General features: G+C 38.9%; 3 protein-coding genes across 3 annotated transcripts; 1 reads left to right on the top strand and 2 right to left on the bottom strand.

Annotated features, from left to right (window-relative positions):
- Nucleotides 1-994: 994 nt before the first annotated feature.
- Nucleotides 995-2367, top strand: LOC122647446 (phytolongin Phyl1.1-like). Its single transcript, XM_043840844.1, has one exon. It carries the CDS (start codon nucleotides 1157-1159, stop codon nucleotides 1994-1996), a length of 840 nt encoding a protein of 279 aa, XP_043696779.1. The 5' UTR covers nucleotides 995-1156; the 3' UTR covers nucleotides 1997-2367.
- Nucleotides 2368-5115: 2748 nt separating this feature from the next.
- LOC122647439 (peroxidase 72-like) lies at nucleotides 5116-6746 on the bottom strand. Its single transcript, XM_043840829.1, has 4 exons — nucleotides 6360-6746; nucleotides 6030-6221; nucleotides 5787-5952; nucleotides 5116-5566 (listed from the first exon to the last, which is right to left on the bottom strand). The coding sequence occupies exons 1-4, from the start codon at nucleotides 6582-6584 to the stop codon at nucleotides 5151-5153; spliced, it is 999 nt and encodes a 332-aa protein (XP_043696764.1). The 5' UTR covers nucleotides 6585-6746; the 3' UTR covers nucleotides 5116-5150.
- A 2429-nt stretch (nucleotides 6747-9175) lies between these two features.
- On the bottom strand, nucleotides 9176-14574 carry LOC122647454 (RING-H2 finger protein ATL58-like). The gene is made up of 3 exons (XM_043840851.1): nucleotides 14044-14574; nucleotides 13851-13936; nucleotides 9176-9719 (listed from the first exon to the last, which is right to left on the bottom strand). Exons 1-3 carry the CDS (start codon nucleotides 14251-14253, stop codon nucleotides 9431-9433), a joined length of 585 nt encoding a protein of 194 aa, XP_043696786.1. The 5' UTR covers nucleotides 14254-14574; the 3' UTR covers nucleotides 9176-9430.
- Between the last annotated feature and the right edge of the window lie 414 nt (nucleotides 14575-14988).

The following is a 14988-nucleotide window of genomic DNA, read 5'->3' as shown; positions in this document are numbered from 1 at the left end:
ACCAAAGGGAGTAACCCCAAGGGGTTAGCGCAACTGGCTTGGAGGGAACATGAGACTCCGCCTCAGGAAGCGAGCTCTTGTGATTAAACCTTCGCCGTTGCATAATTTCTTGGGGCCACTCACCTGAGGCTCACTGGGGCCCAAGTAAAGTTGGATACGAAAAAAAAACACAAAACAAGGGTAGTGGTAGGTCCGTATAGAGATGGATAGCCAGAGAATCTAAGATTTGACTACAAGTCATAAGAGAAGAACTTCAGAGTAAAAGGGGAAATATCTCAGTAATTCCTTCCTTCCAAGCTTGTATAGTTGCATTTGTTCTTTCTTTTTAAATTGAAGTGAGAAATTCCATCTGGGTTTTGCTTTGCTTGCGGCCTGAACATTCCTTTCTTTCTGAGGTCTCCGGCGACCATTGCAGGTGAGCTTTCTGTTCTATTTTCTATCTTGTTTCTTGAGTTTGTGTGAAAGTCAGTGATTTCTGGTTTATGAGTTTATTTGGACGTTTTTCTTACACTTTGGGATCTGTTACCCCATTTTGAGTACTTTTATTGGATGTGTCTCATCTAGATAGAGGAACCATTGTGATATATGTTGATGTTTCGATTCTTCTGTTTGACAGATTACGAGGTCTTTTTATTGGGTTTCTCTCTAGTTTCGAAGTGAATCTGAGTCATTCACAGAGGTACGAATCTGTTTTGTGTGTACCTGGATGGATGTGAAACCCTACCAGAAGATCGACTTTATTTGTTTCTGGGCTTGTCTGTGGTCATGAATCAAACCCTAAGCGAGTATGTTTGATGTTATTCACGATGGACTAGAATGTTGCTTCTATGTGTGGTTGGACCTTTGTTATGTTTGAGATCCTTGCCCTAGAAATTTGGTTATATTTCTTGGACGCTTGTGATATTATAGCCGATGAATTAATTGAATTCTGCCTGGTGTTGGTGGTAGAATATGAAAAATTCGTTGGTTTTGCCTTTGGTCAGCTCTCGATACTTTAAGTAAGATTTATTGGCCGATTGGGTGAGGTTCTGAACACTTTGAAACCAACATGAGTAATGTTTCTGATGATGCTGAGATACTGTGATCAGTAGCAACGGAAACGGATTGGAATCTTTAAATTCTGTTTCTATTTAGATATTTTGTTCTGTAAGGTGAGATGGGTTCTATTCAAAATATGGTGTACTATTGCTGTGTTGCCAAGGGAAATAGAATCCTCTATGCTTACAGCTGTGGTGACCCTGAAATTGACAAGCTGGCAGTTTTGTGCTTGGAAAGGGCTCCTCCCTTCCACACCTGGTATTTTCAGAGTGTTAGGAAAAAGACTTATGGGTTCCTAATGGAGGATGGGTATATCTACTTCTCTATTGTGGATGAGAGTCTTGGAAACCCTGGGGTCCTTCAGTTTCTGGAACATGTAAGGAATGAGTTTAAGAAGCTTGCAAAGAGCAGTTCAAGGGGCAGCATATCAGGTTTGAACTCAGATCGCTTTCAAGAACAATTGGTGCCTGTTATCCGCCGTTTGATTAACTCATTAGAGAAAGTCTCGCAACCCCAATCTGATGGTGACTGGATGCCTGAGATTCCGACATCACAACATCCAGGGCCTTCACCATCACCAGAAAGTGGTCAAACTGAAGTTGCCACATCTACTAAGGCTCCATTGCTTGGGAAGTTTAGCAAGCAAGAGAAGAAGAAAATGAAGGATCGTGTTATCGAGGTTAGAGACAATGGCTCTGAGGAGCACCGGAAGTCTACGGATCGAGAAGTCAGGGATGATGTGTCAACCATTGAATCTGATAACCATGGTGTGGTGGTCTCTTCATTCTCAGTACAGAAGGGTTCAAGCTCAATGAGTATTACTGCAGATCCACAGCATGCTCGAGATAGGTGGCGGCGCCAAGTTCGGATTGTCATTGCTCTTGATGTACTTGTGTGTTTAATTTTATTTGCACTTTGGTTGGGGATTTGTGGCGGCTTTCGATGCATTTCTGGTTAGGCATTCCCTCTCTCTGTGTCAACCTTGAGCTCAAACTGAATCATATACCTGAATTGCAGACGTAATGAATCTGTTACGTAGCATCACACTCATACGTGTGAATGTCTGCAAAATTTTTGGTTGGCTTCTCAGAGAAATGAAGCATAGAGTCTCCTGATAGAGTTTTAAATGAAGGGGACATTTGCTTCAAGGTATGCTTGACATCCTATATCGGATAGCTTCATTCCTTGATATTTCTTTGTACAAATATTACATAGCCTTATTATAATTGTATATCTTTGTTGTGGCTATGTCCTTTGAATCATATTATGATCTCTGGGTTTGGGCTGTACTTTGGTCACTTGTTATAGCCACATGAGGTTCTTCAATCTCCAAAATTACATTTTTGTTTTTATTCAAGCATGCCTGTTGGTATATATGAATGAATTAAAGTGCCTTTTGCACGGCACTGTTGTTCTTGTCTGTGTATGTATGTATGGCACTTATTTAATGCTAATATTTATATGCAAGTGTTTCAAACCACTGTCTCATCGAACTCCAGAGCAAAAATTTGAGATTCATATAAAAAAGTATCTACTCAATGTCATCATTGCATGGGAAACAATAATGTGGCACACTCTGCCTCAGAGAAGGTTCTTGTAGGCCCACATGCTTCATGGTTTAGCATATTCTACAACTTTAGATTTTCCCAACTATCTGTTTTCTCCTTTCAAACTAATCTGCTGTTTGGATTGGTCAATGAACTGAATCTGCTTTGTAGTGTCTGAAAGAGGGGTTGGTTTGAAAATCTCAACGTACTATTCAAAGGCTAGTTTAATCAAGCAATTGTGAGCAGTGTTTCTGTACTTCTATTTATTTTTCTAAAAGGTTGCTCCTTATTTCCAATGGTTATTTAGGCCTTGTGTTTATACCATTCACATTTAATGCAGCATATTGTACAGGTCATCTGTATGTCACTGACTGGTGTTACCAATCAAGTCACCTCTTATGTGTGTGTGTGTGTGTGTATATATATATTCTTTTTTTTTTTTTATGAATGAAATTTATAATGTTCTGCAACCATCAAAGCTCATCTAAGAATGAAAGTTATATCTTCACAACTGAGGTGGGTATGAGTGTAAGGTGATCCCAATTTGATGCTAGAACACTCTCTAACAGCCCATCTTCAATTAATAAATTTCTTTTGGTAAGCATTTATTACAAAAAGTATATGTAGAAATGAAACAAATTATCTGGTGTAGTTGTGCGATTGGTCACACAGGAAAAAAGCTTATACTAGGTGGTTAGAAAATGGTCTGATCATGTTGACTGTCGGTACGGGTATTAACTGAGATGTTGTGTATCCAGTTGCAGATCTGATATTCTGATTCTCCGAACATTAGGCACTACAAATCTCACCATCCCAGACTGAAAGGGTTGCTGAAAGGTTGAAAGTAGACACATTCTCTTTGCAGGAGGAACAAAATTGCGATTAAGCTCTAAAATACATTCTTTGGTGGTAATATCAATTCTCTACTGTGAGTGAAGTTGCATTTTTGCACGGCCAGGGATGTAGACGTGGTATTATATTTATTGGTGTGGAGTTACATATTTTTTTCAAATGAAGCAAGTAAATTGAATGCCCCTCTTCCCATTTGCTTCTCTGTTTATGCCGGCAGCTCATCTGACCTTGTTCCCCACCCTCTTCTTTTGTTGGTGTGCAATCCAAACTGAATATTATTGAAGAGGAGATATTTATATCTTCTAGCAAATGTAGCAAGTTCATGTGGTAGAACAACAGGCTTCCTATCTACTACTTAAAACAACACCATCAGAATAGTTCACCAGAGTCCTAGTATGATGCAGAATGTTGAAGAGGCGAAGGCCAGTCCCCGATTGTATCTGATGATGCCCTCAAAGCTAGAGGTCTACAATCCAGTACCATAATCAAGTAGTTACACCCATGCCCCTTTGCTCAGGTTCCAGTACATATTGCCCTTGCCTTCGCATCCTTTGGGGGGGGGGGGTGGTTGTTCCTGCCATTCCTGATTGAGCTCCTGCTGCATGTACATATCCGAGACAATTGACGAGTATCCACATAAATACAGATTTGGGTGTTAACATTTTGGCCATGAATAATTTCTATATGGGTTAACTTAATAATGCTGTTTGGAACTGAGGTGTTCTGGGAATGTGAGAGAGATGGGTGAAAGTTCAGTGAACCGCATCCTTACTTCATAGAGAACCATACCCCCCTTCTACTATCTAAACTCCTCTCTCTCATTCCGACAGCACCATATCCCTCAACACACCAAAATGAGACACCTTACCAGATTTCTGATTCATCCAAAATTGCCAACCAACATAAGAGAGCCCAACTCGTGAAGTGTGAGCTGAAAGAGTTTGGCAGTACTAGTTTCATTCAAGCTCAACTTATATAGCATTTTTTGTCATTTGGCCCGTGGAGAGGGGTTTTTCTGTTTATCAGTCCCACGGTCACCCATGAACGTAATCAGTTGGAATTGCCAGGGGTTTACTCTCTCCATGATCTATCCCAAACAGAGAATCCAATATTATTTCCCTTATTGAAACCTAGTGCCACTTTCCTTATTTTTGGTCGTTTGGCCTGTGTGGGTGGGGTGTTCTAGCATTACTATATCACATTCAACTCAAAGTTCTTTTCTTGTGTTTATGGCAACCCCATTAGAGCAAACCGCCAGGTAGTGTGAAATAAATTGATCACTTTGGTCTATAATTGGCAGGACCAGTGGTTAGGTTTGGAAGATTTTAAGTCTTTTCTGTCTTGGAATGAAAAAGATGGGAGTAATAAAAGGCGCTTTCGTGACATTCAACAGTTCCACTACATGCCCAACTCTTGTCATCTACTGGACTTGGATTTTAAAGGGCCAACTTTCACATGGAGTATGAAAAGGTTGGGCACTTCAAATATTAGAATTAAACTCGATCAAGCCTTGGCTAACCCAACATGGGGAAACAATTTTGATAATGCGTTCAGACCATAATTCTCTTTGATTTCTTAGAACAAATACCCTTAAATGAGTCTCTTTGTTGTAACAAGGAATACTCAAATCTCAGCATATTAGGACAGTACAATCAGAAAGAGAGAGAGAGAGAGAGAGAGAGAGAGAGAGAGAGTCTTTAGTTCTGCTATTTCTTAGTGACTGTTGATCATCCTGCAGTTCTTTCGAATCTCTCCCCTCGAACCTGTCAATGGAGAGATGCTTCCCATCTTAATCATAGATTTTGCGAATTGCTCGAAGAAAAGTTCATTGTTCTCTGCATATTGCTTCACCAACTCCATTGATTCTTTGTTCTTTGTAAACAGAACTTCATCAGAACTTAGCAGGCCCGTGTAAGCCAATAAATTTTTGAAGTAGTAATTATCAAACTTTGTTGGGCTGACATAGTCCAAGAAAAACAGATTCTGGTCACCACCAGATCTTGGACACCCGGTTCGCAATTGTGAGGCGTACGATTGGTCAAGCGAGTAGTCGGGCTGAGCGTTGCCCGTCTGGTTATAGAGCCTTTGCCTGAAGCTAGTGCATCTTGAATTTCCAATCGTGTGGCTTCCTGCATGGAAACCGTTGGCGTTAGTATCCTCATGTCACGGTATATGAAGGCATTCAAGGTGCCAGAGTTTTCCAATGTGTTTGGTCTACTACTTTATCTCATGATGAGTTTTTGAAGGATAGAAGATCAAATAGGCAATGGTTTGTTTACTACTGAATACTAGTTAGTAGGCACAACAGAAACTAAAATACCAATAGGATAAAAAATTAAGCAAATTTACCAGAGAGTGCAACAAGATCAACAATGTGAAGCCCCTGGAGTTTGAATTTAGTAAGGATTGTCCGGAATGTGTTGTTTGGTGCAGGAATGTTGTGGTTAGAACCACTTACGCTTGCACCTCTAGAGTCTCTTCTTCCCAATGGTACTTCCCAGGTAGGACCACCAGTCTACACATTTAACATCTCATCTTGGTCAGTTCATAAAAATTGGTTTTCTTAAGAAGGTAGCAGATTTGGGTTCTTACCAGGACAGTGGAATCTCTAGCAGCAAGAGCCAAGATATCAGCACAGGACACAGTTTCTGGGCATTCTTTCTCCAGAGCTGATTTTATCTCATCAATGACTTCAAACCCTCTTGTTGAGTTCCTGTTTGGATTTGATGTCTTCTCACTTATAATGGTACCAATGCTATCCAACAGAAGGGATCCATCACAGCCCTATAACTCAGAAAACATATGTTGGGTTCAGTGAGAGAAGAAAATATTACATGTATAAAAGAAAGAGAAAAAGGAGGGTGGTAAGAGTATATCATTCAATGTCAATTGGTGTATATGGACAACATATGGAGAAAGAACCTTAACAAAACAGTCATGGAAATGTAGTCTGAGCAATGAAGCAGCCATTCGAGTCTCTTTTGCAACAGCCTGTGCTACTACCGACTTCACAATCTCCTGGGCTTTCGGGCACGAGAGGTCATAGAACTGTGGATAGAGGTAACCACCATTGCTCTTCTGGGAGAAACATAGTGAAGCAGAGGCAAAAAGTGAAAGAATCATGAGAAAGCTAATAGAGAGAGCCATAGTTTTGCTCTGTTTTCCCTTCCCTTGTATAAGACCAAGTTCTTCTATAAAGCAAACCTTAAGAAGTGGAGGAGACTCTCTCTCTCAATTCTCCAGGTTGTTTGATATGAAAATTGAGTATGGGTTTTGGGTATTATATATTGAAGAGACTATAGAAAATAGTCCAGAGAAAGGAGGGGAAAAGATAATGTGGAGTTAGTAGCTTAATTTGCAGCATATGATTCTTTAATTATCAGAAGATTAAAGGGAATTTCTTTAAGAGATCCTTTCTAAGTGCAAGAAGTTGATAGCCTCACATTATCAACTTAAATCGTCAACTCTAAAACCACTATGACAAACAACCCCCATCAACTCCATCATCTCCACAATTCAACTCAGCTAAATGGGGTTGGCTACACAAATTATAATTCATCGTTTAATAATATTGAAAGTCATTTTTTTTTTCGGGGTTAATCCAAAGCCATTCTAAGTATAAAATAATAAGAATAATATATTTAATCTATATGAAACGTTTGTTCTATTTTCAATGTTCTTCGCTTTAAATGAATTAATGTTTTAATTTGTAGATCCACATACTTTTATTCCTTTCCATACCCTTTTTTCACACTTATATTTTTGCTACTCTTTCACAATAAATTTTGTCTCGGTATTTTCTGGATGAAGAATGATAGGAATCTCTTCAAGTAGATTTTTTTTTTCACAGAGAGAGAGAGAGAGAGAGAGAAGAATCTCAAATTTGGCCATGGAGAGCAGTGTTTAAGGAAGTATCGATTCGAATTGGCTCGTATCAGACAGATTTGCTCATGGTTTTCAATACTTTTTTATTAACTTTTTTAACCTTAGTTCGTACGGATCCATCGATATGCGATTGCCCCAGAATCGGTATACAGATTAGGTGATTTCGGAAAATTATCTCTTCCGGTTTCCTGCCGAACCCAGTTCCTCTAATAGGGAAGGGGGTGGGTGGACCCCACCTGGGCAGTGTGTTCGGCAGGGGTAGGGTGATCTTGATTTCCCCCCCCCCCTTTTGTTAGAGAAACTGGGGAACTGGACCAGACTGGGAATTGGAGGAGATAAAGCGGCAAACCAAAATCAATCCCCTAAAACCATGATGGAGAGAGCATTAACCTTTGTTCTTGTCATTGTTAGTGTTGACTCATGACTCAGAACATCTGCCCTCGTTCATTATTTTGTGATTCTTCGTTGTACTTTATGTGGTGTAGGATTGTTAAAGATGTGTGGGGGAACAGGTAAGAGTTTGGAGAACTACTTTGATATGTCAAAGACAACAACTTTTGTCTAAGAGAAGATCATTAGTGAGAGAATATTAATTAGGTAGCTCATTTCATAGTGCCATTCTGTTTGACTGGTCAGTCAATGGAAGTGAAAGTTCTCATCAGTCAATGGAGGTAAATGATTGAATTAGAGCCTGAAATTTGACATGATGGTTAATTTTGATCATTCGCTGGACATCCAATGGTCAAAATTGACACATCATCTTTCTCTGTGAAACAACTAGATGTGCCATCGGGCCCATCGACAGATATTTTTTCCTTCATGGACTCTACCCTGTTATCTTAATATTTTTCAGGAATGAACTTCAGTTTCAGGGTCATGAATCATTACTATACTACAGATCTTCTCTAGGGTTGTAGCACAGTAAGTTCAACAGCACCAGTAAGTTATGCTGATTAGACCCTCAAAAGAGCAAACATTAGTTTGTCAAAGAACCAATGTGCTGATTCATCTGTGGGAGGTGGCCCGGCCAGAGGCTAGCTAGCAGTGAAGACAGAGTAACCGAATCGTTGTCCCCTCCAATTCGCTGCCCCCTCCAATTTCTCCAATTCCTCACATGGGGGTGGGAAGGACCACCCTACCCCTTGCCAGAAAACACTGCCCAAGGTGGGGTCCACTCCCCCCTATTAGAGGAATTGGTGGAATTGGAGGTGAATGCGAATTGGAGGTGATAATTATTCCAGAGTAACCCTGGGAGGGTTGAAGAACTAGCCTTTAGTTTTACATTCCAACATTTAATAATATACAAATAATGAACCAACTAATATAACATTTCAGAACAGCCAAAGGGTACGAGATTTGAATCTGCTAAAATTTATATTCTCCCATCAATTATCCAGGAGACATCCAAGATACATATTACCAAACTAAATAAGGAAGACAATTGATTCATATCCAAAACAAGATTGGGTTCAGTATCTGTTAAGGCAATTATATTCAACTGGAACAAGAAAAGAGCAATTTCTAACTCACAAAGCAGAATATTTATGGAATATCATTTAGAAACTTAATATTCAACCTACTCATATGATTTTCTTTTTATGGAAATGTATTCATCAAGCATTACCAACTGATGATATTATATGCAAATGGGTTGAACACATGACAAACTCATTAAACTAAAGAAGAATCACCAACTCATTGTCATTCCATAAGTACTGAATTACAACAAGAGTTTGGAAAGGATGATATTAAGTAACATATTAGAGGGTTCCCTCCCATGTATGGTAGTAGTTGTTGTTTCTAGCTTTGTATATTTTTGCACACCCCACCCACCACAAAAAAAAACTTGTGGCAAAAATGAACCCAAACATTTATTATGTACACATTTTTCTTACATAACAAAAGAGCTTTCTTTAAATTTAAAACAAAATATTAAAACACTAAACTAGTTTTTATGGCCGCTCTGTCACAGGCACTTGCTCAACAGAACCATGTGTTTCAACATTAACCACAACATCTGAAACTTCACCACCACACCCACACCCTTCAACTTCCCTTCTTGCATCAGAGACCTCTTCCGCAGTACTAATGCAATAGCTGCCTCTCTCTTACCCTATGTTCTCTCTCTCAACCCCTGTTTGAACAGAGGTTCCAACCTCATGTCTAATTCTTGAGGATTCCGGATAAGATTGTACTTCGTCAGCCTGGGCTTCAATTCGATCGTCAGAATGGTCAGTCTCAGCTTTAGGAGATGGTAAGAGGGAGAAGCGACAAAGAGGACAGGTGGTGTGGGTAGCAAGCCAGTGGTCAATGCAATCCATGTGAAAAGTGTGGCCACATGCAGGTATTTGTTGAAGCTTATCCTCAGCTTGGTAATCCCCCAGGCATACTGAACATCTGCATAAGGCCAAAGGGTGTTTTTAAGTGAGAATTGGAAGATAATAATTAAAAGATCATAATGAGCGGGAAAAAATAGAGTAATTTGAATGTCCTATATTTTCCTACAAAGATATTGAGGTACTCTAGAGTTGTCCAATGTTTGCTTTTCTAGAAATACCATTATTGCTAATAAAGTTATATCCATAACAATGATTTCAGTGCTGGGATCTTTGATCATTTTTGTAATATGTCTCCCCAGCAAGGCAATCTTAAGAAACCAAATATCCTGTACCTCCAAACAAACTAAAACGGTTAGCTTGCTATAGAGCTTTAAAAATGAGACCCATGACCAACCCTAACAGACACTTGTGATTCCCCATATTCAGAGATCTCTCTTCTCATTTTGTAATTGGTCCAGTTATTGAGAGGGTTCAAAGTTGGAAACAGAAGCTTTCACCTTCTCTGGTCCGAGTCTTTGGTTGATCAGGCAACACCCAGATTTGAACTGGGGAAAAGGTTTGCAGACCCCTATCTTACCACTTGGCCATGCTGCCAAAACAATACAAAACTCGTTATTAAAGAGGCCTCCAATTGCTTGGAAATTCTCAGCTATACGGGGGACTTGGATTGTGAGTAAACGCAATTTATCAAGAAGGTGGTCAACTTTCGCATGAAAGAAAGTAAAAGAACGAGAGTTTATGCTATTGTTATCAAACTTTTCATCATCCAGCTCGAACTGAATGCAGGCGCACACAAGCAATAAGTGTGCTCCCATGTCAAGGCATGCTAATGCACAATGGATAAAAACTCTTGTAATATTTGTTTTATTGACCCCCTTGCAATGCTCTATTTGAAAGTAGGAAAAGGGTGGGGGGGGGGGGGGGGGAGGGAACAAGAAGGGAGCTAATTCATATGGAATGAGAGCTCATGAAAGGAAAGTTCATTATGTTTAAAAGTCAGCCCAACATGGGTTAATTGATTATGGAGTACATGATATAAAAAATCTCTGTTGTTTGAACCTTGCATTCCACGGTCCTCACCAGCTTATCCAGGAAAATCCCTGATGAGCCGGATCCAGAAGTTCTAAAGGTATTGCAAACTTTAGATTTATCAAGTGCGGGATACAAACATGTGTTTGAGATGGCACAGTATTGTCCATAAGATGGAGAAATAGAAGGGGAGAGGGGGGGAGCCTGCTTAAGGGAGTGAGATGACAATTCGATAATGCTAAATGAGTCAAGTTCATAATTGGCACACAGATTTGTTAGAAAAACCTTTCCTCTACCCACCCTACCCCTTTTAAGGCAAACATAATGGTTTTATTAACCAGTGGCTACATCAATAGAAACTCACACTCAATGTAGGTCAACTACCTACCCCTTAACCAGGTTCAGAAAACCATGCTGATTTTGATTACTTTGAAAGGAAGATGATCATCCTTCAATAACGTGATGGCATAAAAATAAAAAAAAACCTACAAGAAGGATGGTCCTTTATCAGGGAATGGCCTTGAGAAAGCTTTGGAGAACTTGGACCAACCCAATCCAACCCAACCCAACCCTCACTTTCAGCCCCACAAGGTCTTCCAAAAGGTGTGGCAACCCAAGAGATACATCCAGGGTGCATCGCACTTAGTGGCCCATGGATGTGAATAGCCAGCTTAAAACACTAATTCGACCATACTGCTGTATGTGGCTTGTCTAATTTCCATTTTATTCAGTTCAGGCAGTCTACTAGTCCCATTATCTAAGTTGTCATTTCAAATTCCACATTCTAGCGGAATTATGAAGCTGATATTCAGTCTTTATTTTCTTGAAAGCAAGTCAAGTGTGATTTTCTAGTTTCAATTTTGTGTCACGTTAGGAGTTGGATAAGGCTGGATGCGTACATGACTATAGAACATATGCTAGACTCTATACAACAAAAACTCGCACAGAGTTTCTTCCTTGTTTTTGTGGTTATTGGGCATTTTCTAAATTAATGTACTCATGATTGGGTTATTCCTCATAGATTTGCTTAGCTGAAAAACTGAATCAATAGTTCTTGCATCAACAAAAAAAATACTTATCCTTCCCAGCTCATCTTACCTAATACTCTTTCTAGTTCATCTACTAGTTCTATTTCTAGGGGTTGTTGCATGATAAGATGGTAATAGCTCAGCTGCCAGCATGAGGACATGCTGTAACCAAAAAAGTGAAATAAAGTTAACTTCTAATCTGCTTCCGAAATTAAGACCTGTTGTAACTGATACTCCCTACAACTGGACACAAAATACCCTTTATGGGTTCCAAGAGTGGGACCCACAAAGCAGGAAAAAAATCCATTTGGTCTTCCCTCTTGTACAGTTCTAACCTAATCCAATTACGAAACTTCAGGAGATATTAATTTGTCCCAGTAGAGAGCCACGCCTGCAATCTGCTTGGTCATTGGGTAGGAAGAAGTGTCATGAGAGTTTTGCCAAAAAAAAGTGTTGTTAGAAGTTGTGCCACATTGTCAAATATGGTCACCATCTTGCTGACCTTTTCCATGGCCATCTTATGCAACCAATAAAAAGGTTTGGGGTGTCAAGCTTATTTAGATATGCTTCATTCCAAATGTAATTCTTGGCATCAATGTAAGCTGTTTTGAATTATCCTTCTCTTTTAACTATACTGTCCAGATAAAAATAAATAAATATTGGAAAACTAAGAATGAGATAGAAAGCTATATGCTGGATAGAGCAAGTAACATGGTTTAACTGTAACTAACATCAGACTTGGTATCCTTGGGGAGACAGTGAATCTAAGCCATTGAACTCCAACAAGAAGAAATGTGTACTGAAAAAAAAATTAGATACATGGAGAAATAGAATAAAGACTCCTTGATTGGTTAATAAAAAAAACAGAAAATTTGAACATGGACAAGAATTGGACCAGTGAAGGATGCAAGCATTAGGTCCGAGAAGTGAAAAGATCATGCAGGAGAATTCTGAAACATCTATGTTGCACTATTATTTGTCGAAAGGAGCATGCCAGAACTAGCATTTAAGTATCAGGATCGGATCAAGCATGTCGACCAATTGATATTGGGATTGGTGGAGACAGATCCACTACATGGTATCAATCCCCCAAAAATCGACCAGGATAGGGTGGGATTGATCAATCCAGATCAGGATGAGCAGAATCCGATCAGATCGGATCCTGGATCCCGAATTCTAAATGCTTAAAAACCAGAAATTATAAAAATCATTCTAGCTACTTCTCTTCATCAACTGAAAGTAAAAAACCAACCGTTCGGACAAAATTAGTAAATCACCAAACAATATATCTAGAATTTCCTTTCATTTTAGTCCTTCCTAATCTAATTTTAATCCACCTATCCACAGATGAAACTTGAACAGTTGAACCAACATGCAGTCGATGGACTGGGGGGGGGGGGGGGGTTGGACAACCATGACTTTCAAGGTAAAACGAAAACTTATCTAATTGAAACAAACTACATCATCAATTTGTTTTTCTCAAAAGTAAAAGGGAAAACTTAGCCACTAAGATGGTCCATCTGAGTCATATCTGGATTAGTAACGAATCAATGCATTTTAGCATGTTGATTCAGAAACAAGAACAAGAACGCCACCAATAAGTTTTCCTAAATTATGAGATTAAAAGTTTTTGACTGTAGGCCAGTCCAAAAGTTCAAAGATGTTGAAGTAGCTACAGCGTTTAGCTTGTTCACAAGTTTCTCAAGTAGTTTGACTCATCCTGAGATCTTCCCCCCCCCCCCCCTCTCCATTTTTGCATCCCTATATATTTCTGATGAATTTCATTGTTATCCATCCAAGAACGAAAGATGATGTTCTTCAACTAAGATCTTAATACTCTACTAACAACTCCACTAAGATCTAGATTTTTCAAACTATTGGAAGAATTTTCAAGACATGGCCAACAGTCATTCCATGTTAAAAAACTGTAGATATAAATAATCTTAGAAGATTCTTTAAGACATAGCCAACAGTCATTCCATACTATAAAACCATTGATATAACTACTCTTAGAAGAATCTTTAAGACATGGCCAACAGTCATTCCATACTAAAAAACTGTTGATACAGCTAATGGAAATGATGCAAAGTCCAAAAAAGCAAGCAGTAAGTACTCAAAGAAATCCCACTCACAGTGTATCCTTGACAGAAAAGCTTTCCTTGAATACGATTATCGGTAGCATCTCTCTATGCTCCTTCTTCAAACCTAATTCTGATGGCTGCAACACAATACCAAAGTTATAAAAGGAAAGTACATCTGTGAGTAAAACATGGGGAAATGCCAAAAACATAAAATCAATAAATAAGAACTAATTCATAATCTTACTCTGGAGATGGGTTCCGAAATCCCGTTGAATGTCCTCATCCGCAAAGATGACCAATCAACCCTGCCTCGACGAAGATAGAAAAAGTAAAATAGGAAAAGAAGAATAAAAGTGAAGATAATTGGTATGGAAAAGATGAAAGCTTGGTATAGTTTCAGTTCAGCTGAAGCTGTTGAGCAACAAGCAGGCGAGTCTGGATAGTTATAAGACATCACCAACCGCCCTCAAAAGCCTCAAATCCCATAAATAAAATAATAAGTTTAAAAAAAACAGAGTCAAACTTGAAAGAAAGATCCCTACGATAAAATAAGACCCAGACCAGAAAAAATAAACAAAAATTATGAGAATTAAATTTTAATGCTATTGAGACGAAAACCAGGAAAAAAAAATCCAGAGCAAGAAATACACCAAAACAAGAATCAAACAGAGTCAATCCGCTTCAAAATGAGAACTACTCAACTCAAAATCTCAATGACCCCAAAATCCGTCTTACACTAAAAACCCAAAAGTTGGAAAATAGCTAGAATTTCAATTAATCCAAAACACAAGAAAAAAAAAAAGGATCGAAACAAGAGAGAGAGTCAATGACGAATAAACAGAATACAACGGCAGAAGGAAGAAAAGAAAGGAAAATCAGAGAAGATCACATTAACTAGAATGCATAGTTGAGGTGATACATAGAAGAAGGAAGGAAGGCCCTGAATTAAATCAATGGCTTGAATTCAGCTAGAAGAAAATGACAGAACGAAATTATAAAACTATAATGGCTACAGAAAGCCGTTGTCCATATCAAAGAATAGGACCGTTGTTCTATCAAGAATAGACTAATTAATTAAAAAAAAAGGGGGAAACAGTTTTGATGGTTCCTAGGTACTTCTTAAATCATCTCAATCTGTAACTAGAAACCCTAAACTGAAAACTCACAAAACAAAGGTGTAGATCACAAC

The sequence above is a fragment of the Telopea speciosissima genome, chromosome 1 (genome assembly GCF_018873765.1).
Source record: "Telopea speciosissima isolate NSW1024214 ecotype Mountain lineage chromosome 1, Tspe_v1, whole genome shotgun sequence".
NCBI classification, from domain to species: Eukaryota; Viridiplantae; Streptophyta; class Magnoliopsida; order Proteales; family Proteaceae; genus Telopea; species Telopea speciosissima.
The sequence above is the reverse complement of the archived record's forward strand: the minus strand, read 5'-3'. Positions and strand labels throughout refer to the sequence as shown.

Coding starts and splice junctions, on each gene's coding strand:
- LOC122647446 (XM_043840844.1), top strand. CDS start 1,157: ATGGGTTCTATTCAAAATATGGTGTACTATTGCTGTGTTGCCAAGGGA.
- LOC122647439 (XM_043840829.1), bottom strand. CDS start 6,584: ATGGCTCTCTCTATTAGCTTTCTCATGATTCTTTCACTTTTTGCCTCT. Junction 6,222..6,359: donor TCCATGACTGTTTTGTTAAG/GTTCTTTCTCCA, acceptor TCTGAGTTATAG/GGCTGTGATGGATCCCTTCT. Junction 5,567..5,786: donor TGATCTTGTTGCACTCTCTG/GTAAATTTGCTT, acceptor GTTTCCATGCAG/GAAGCCACACGATTGGAAAT.
- LOC122647454 (XM_043840851.1), bottom strand. CDS start 14,253: ATGTCTTATAACTATCCAGACTCGCCTGCTTGTTGCTCAACAGCTTCA. Junction 13,937..14,043: donor TTTCGGAACCCATCTCCAGA/GTAAGATTATGA, acceptor ATTGTGTTGCAG/CCATCAGAATTAGGTTTGAA. Junction 9,720..13,850: donor TTTTCTGTCAAGGATACACT/GTGAGTGGGATT, acceptor GGCCTTATGCAG/ATGTTCAGTATGCCTGGGGG.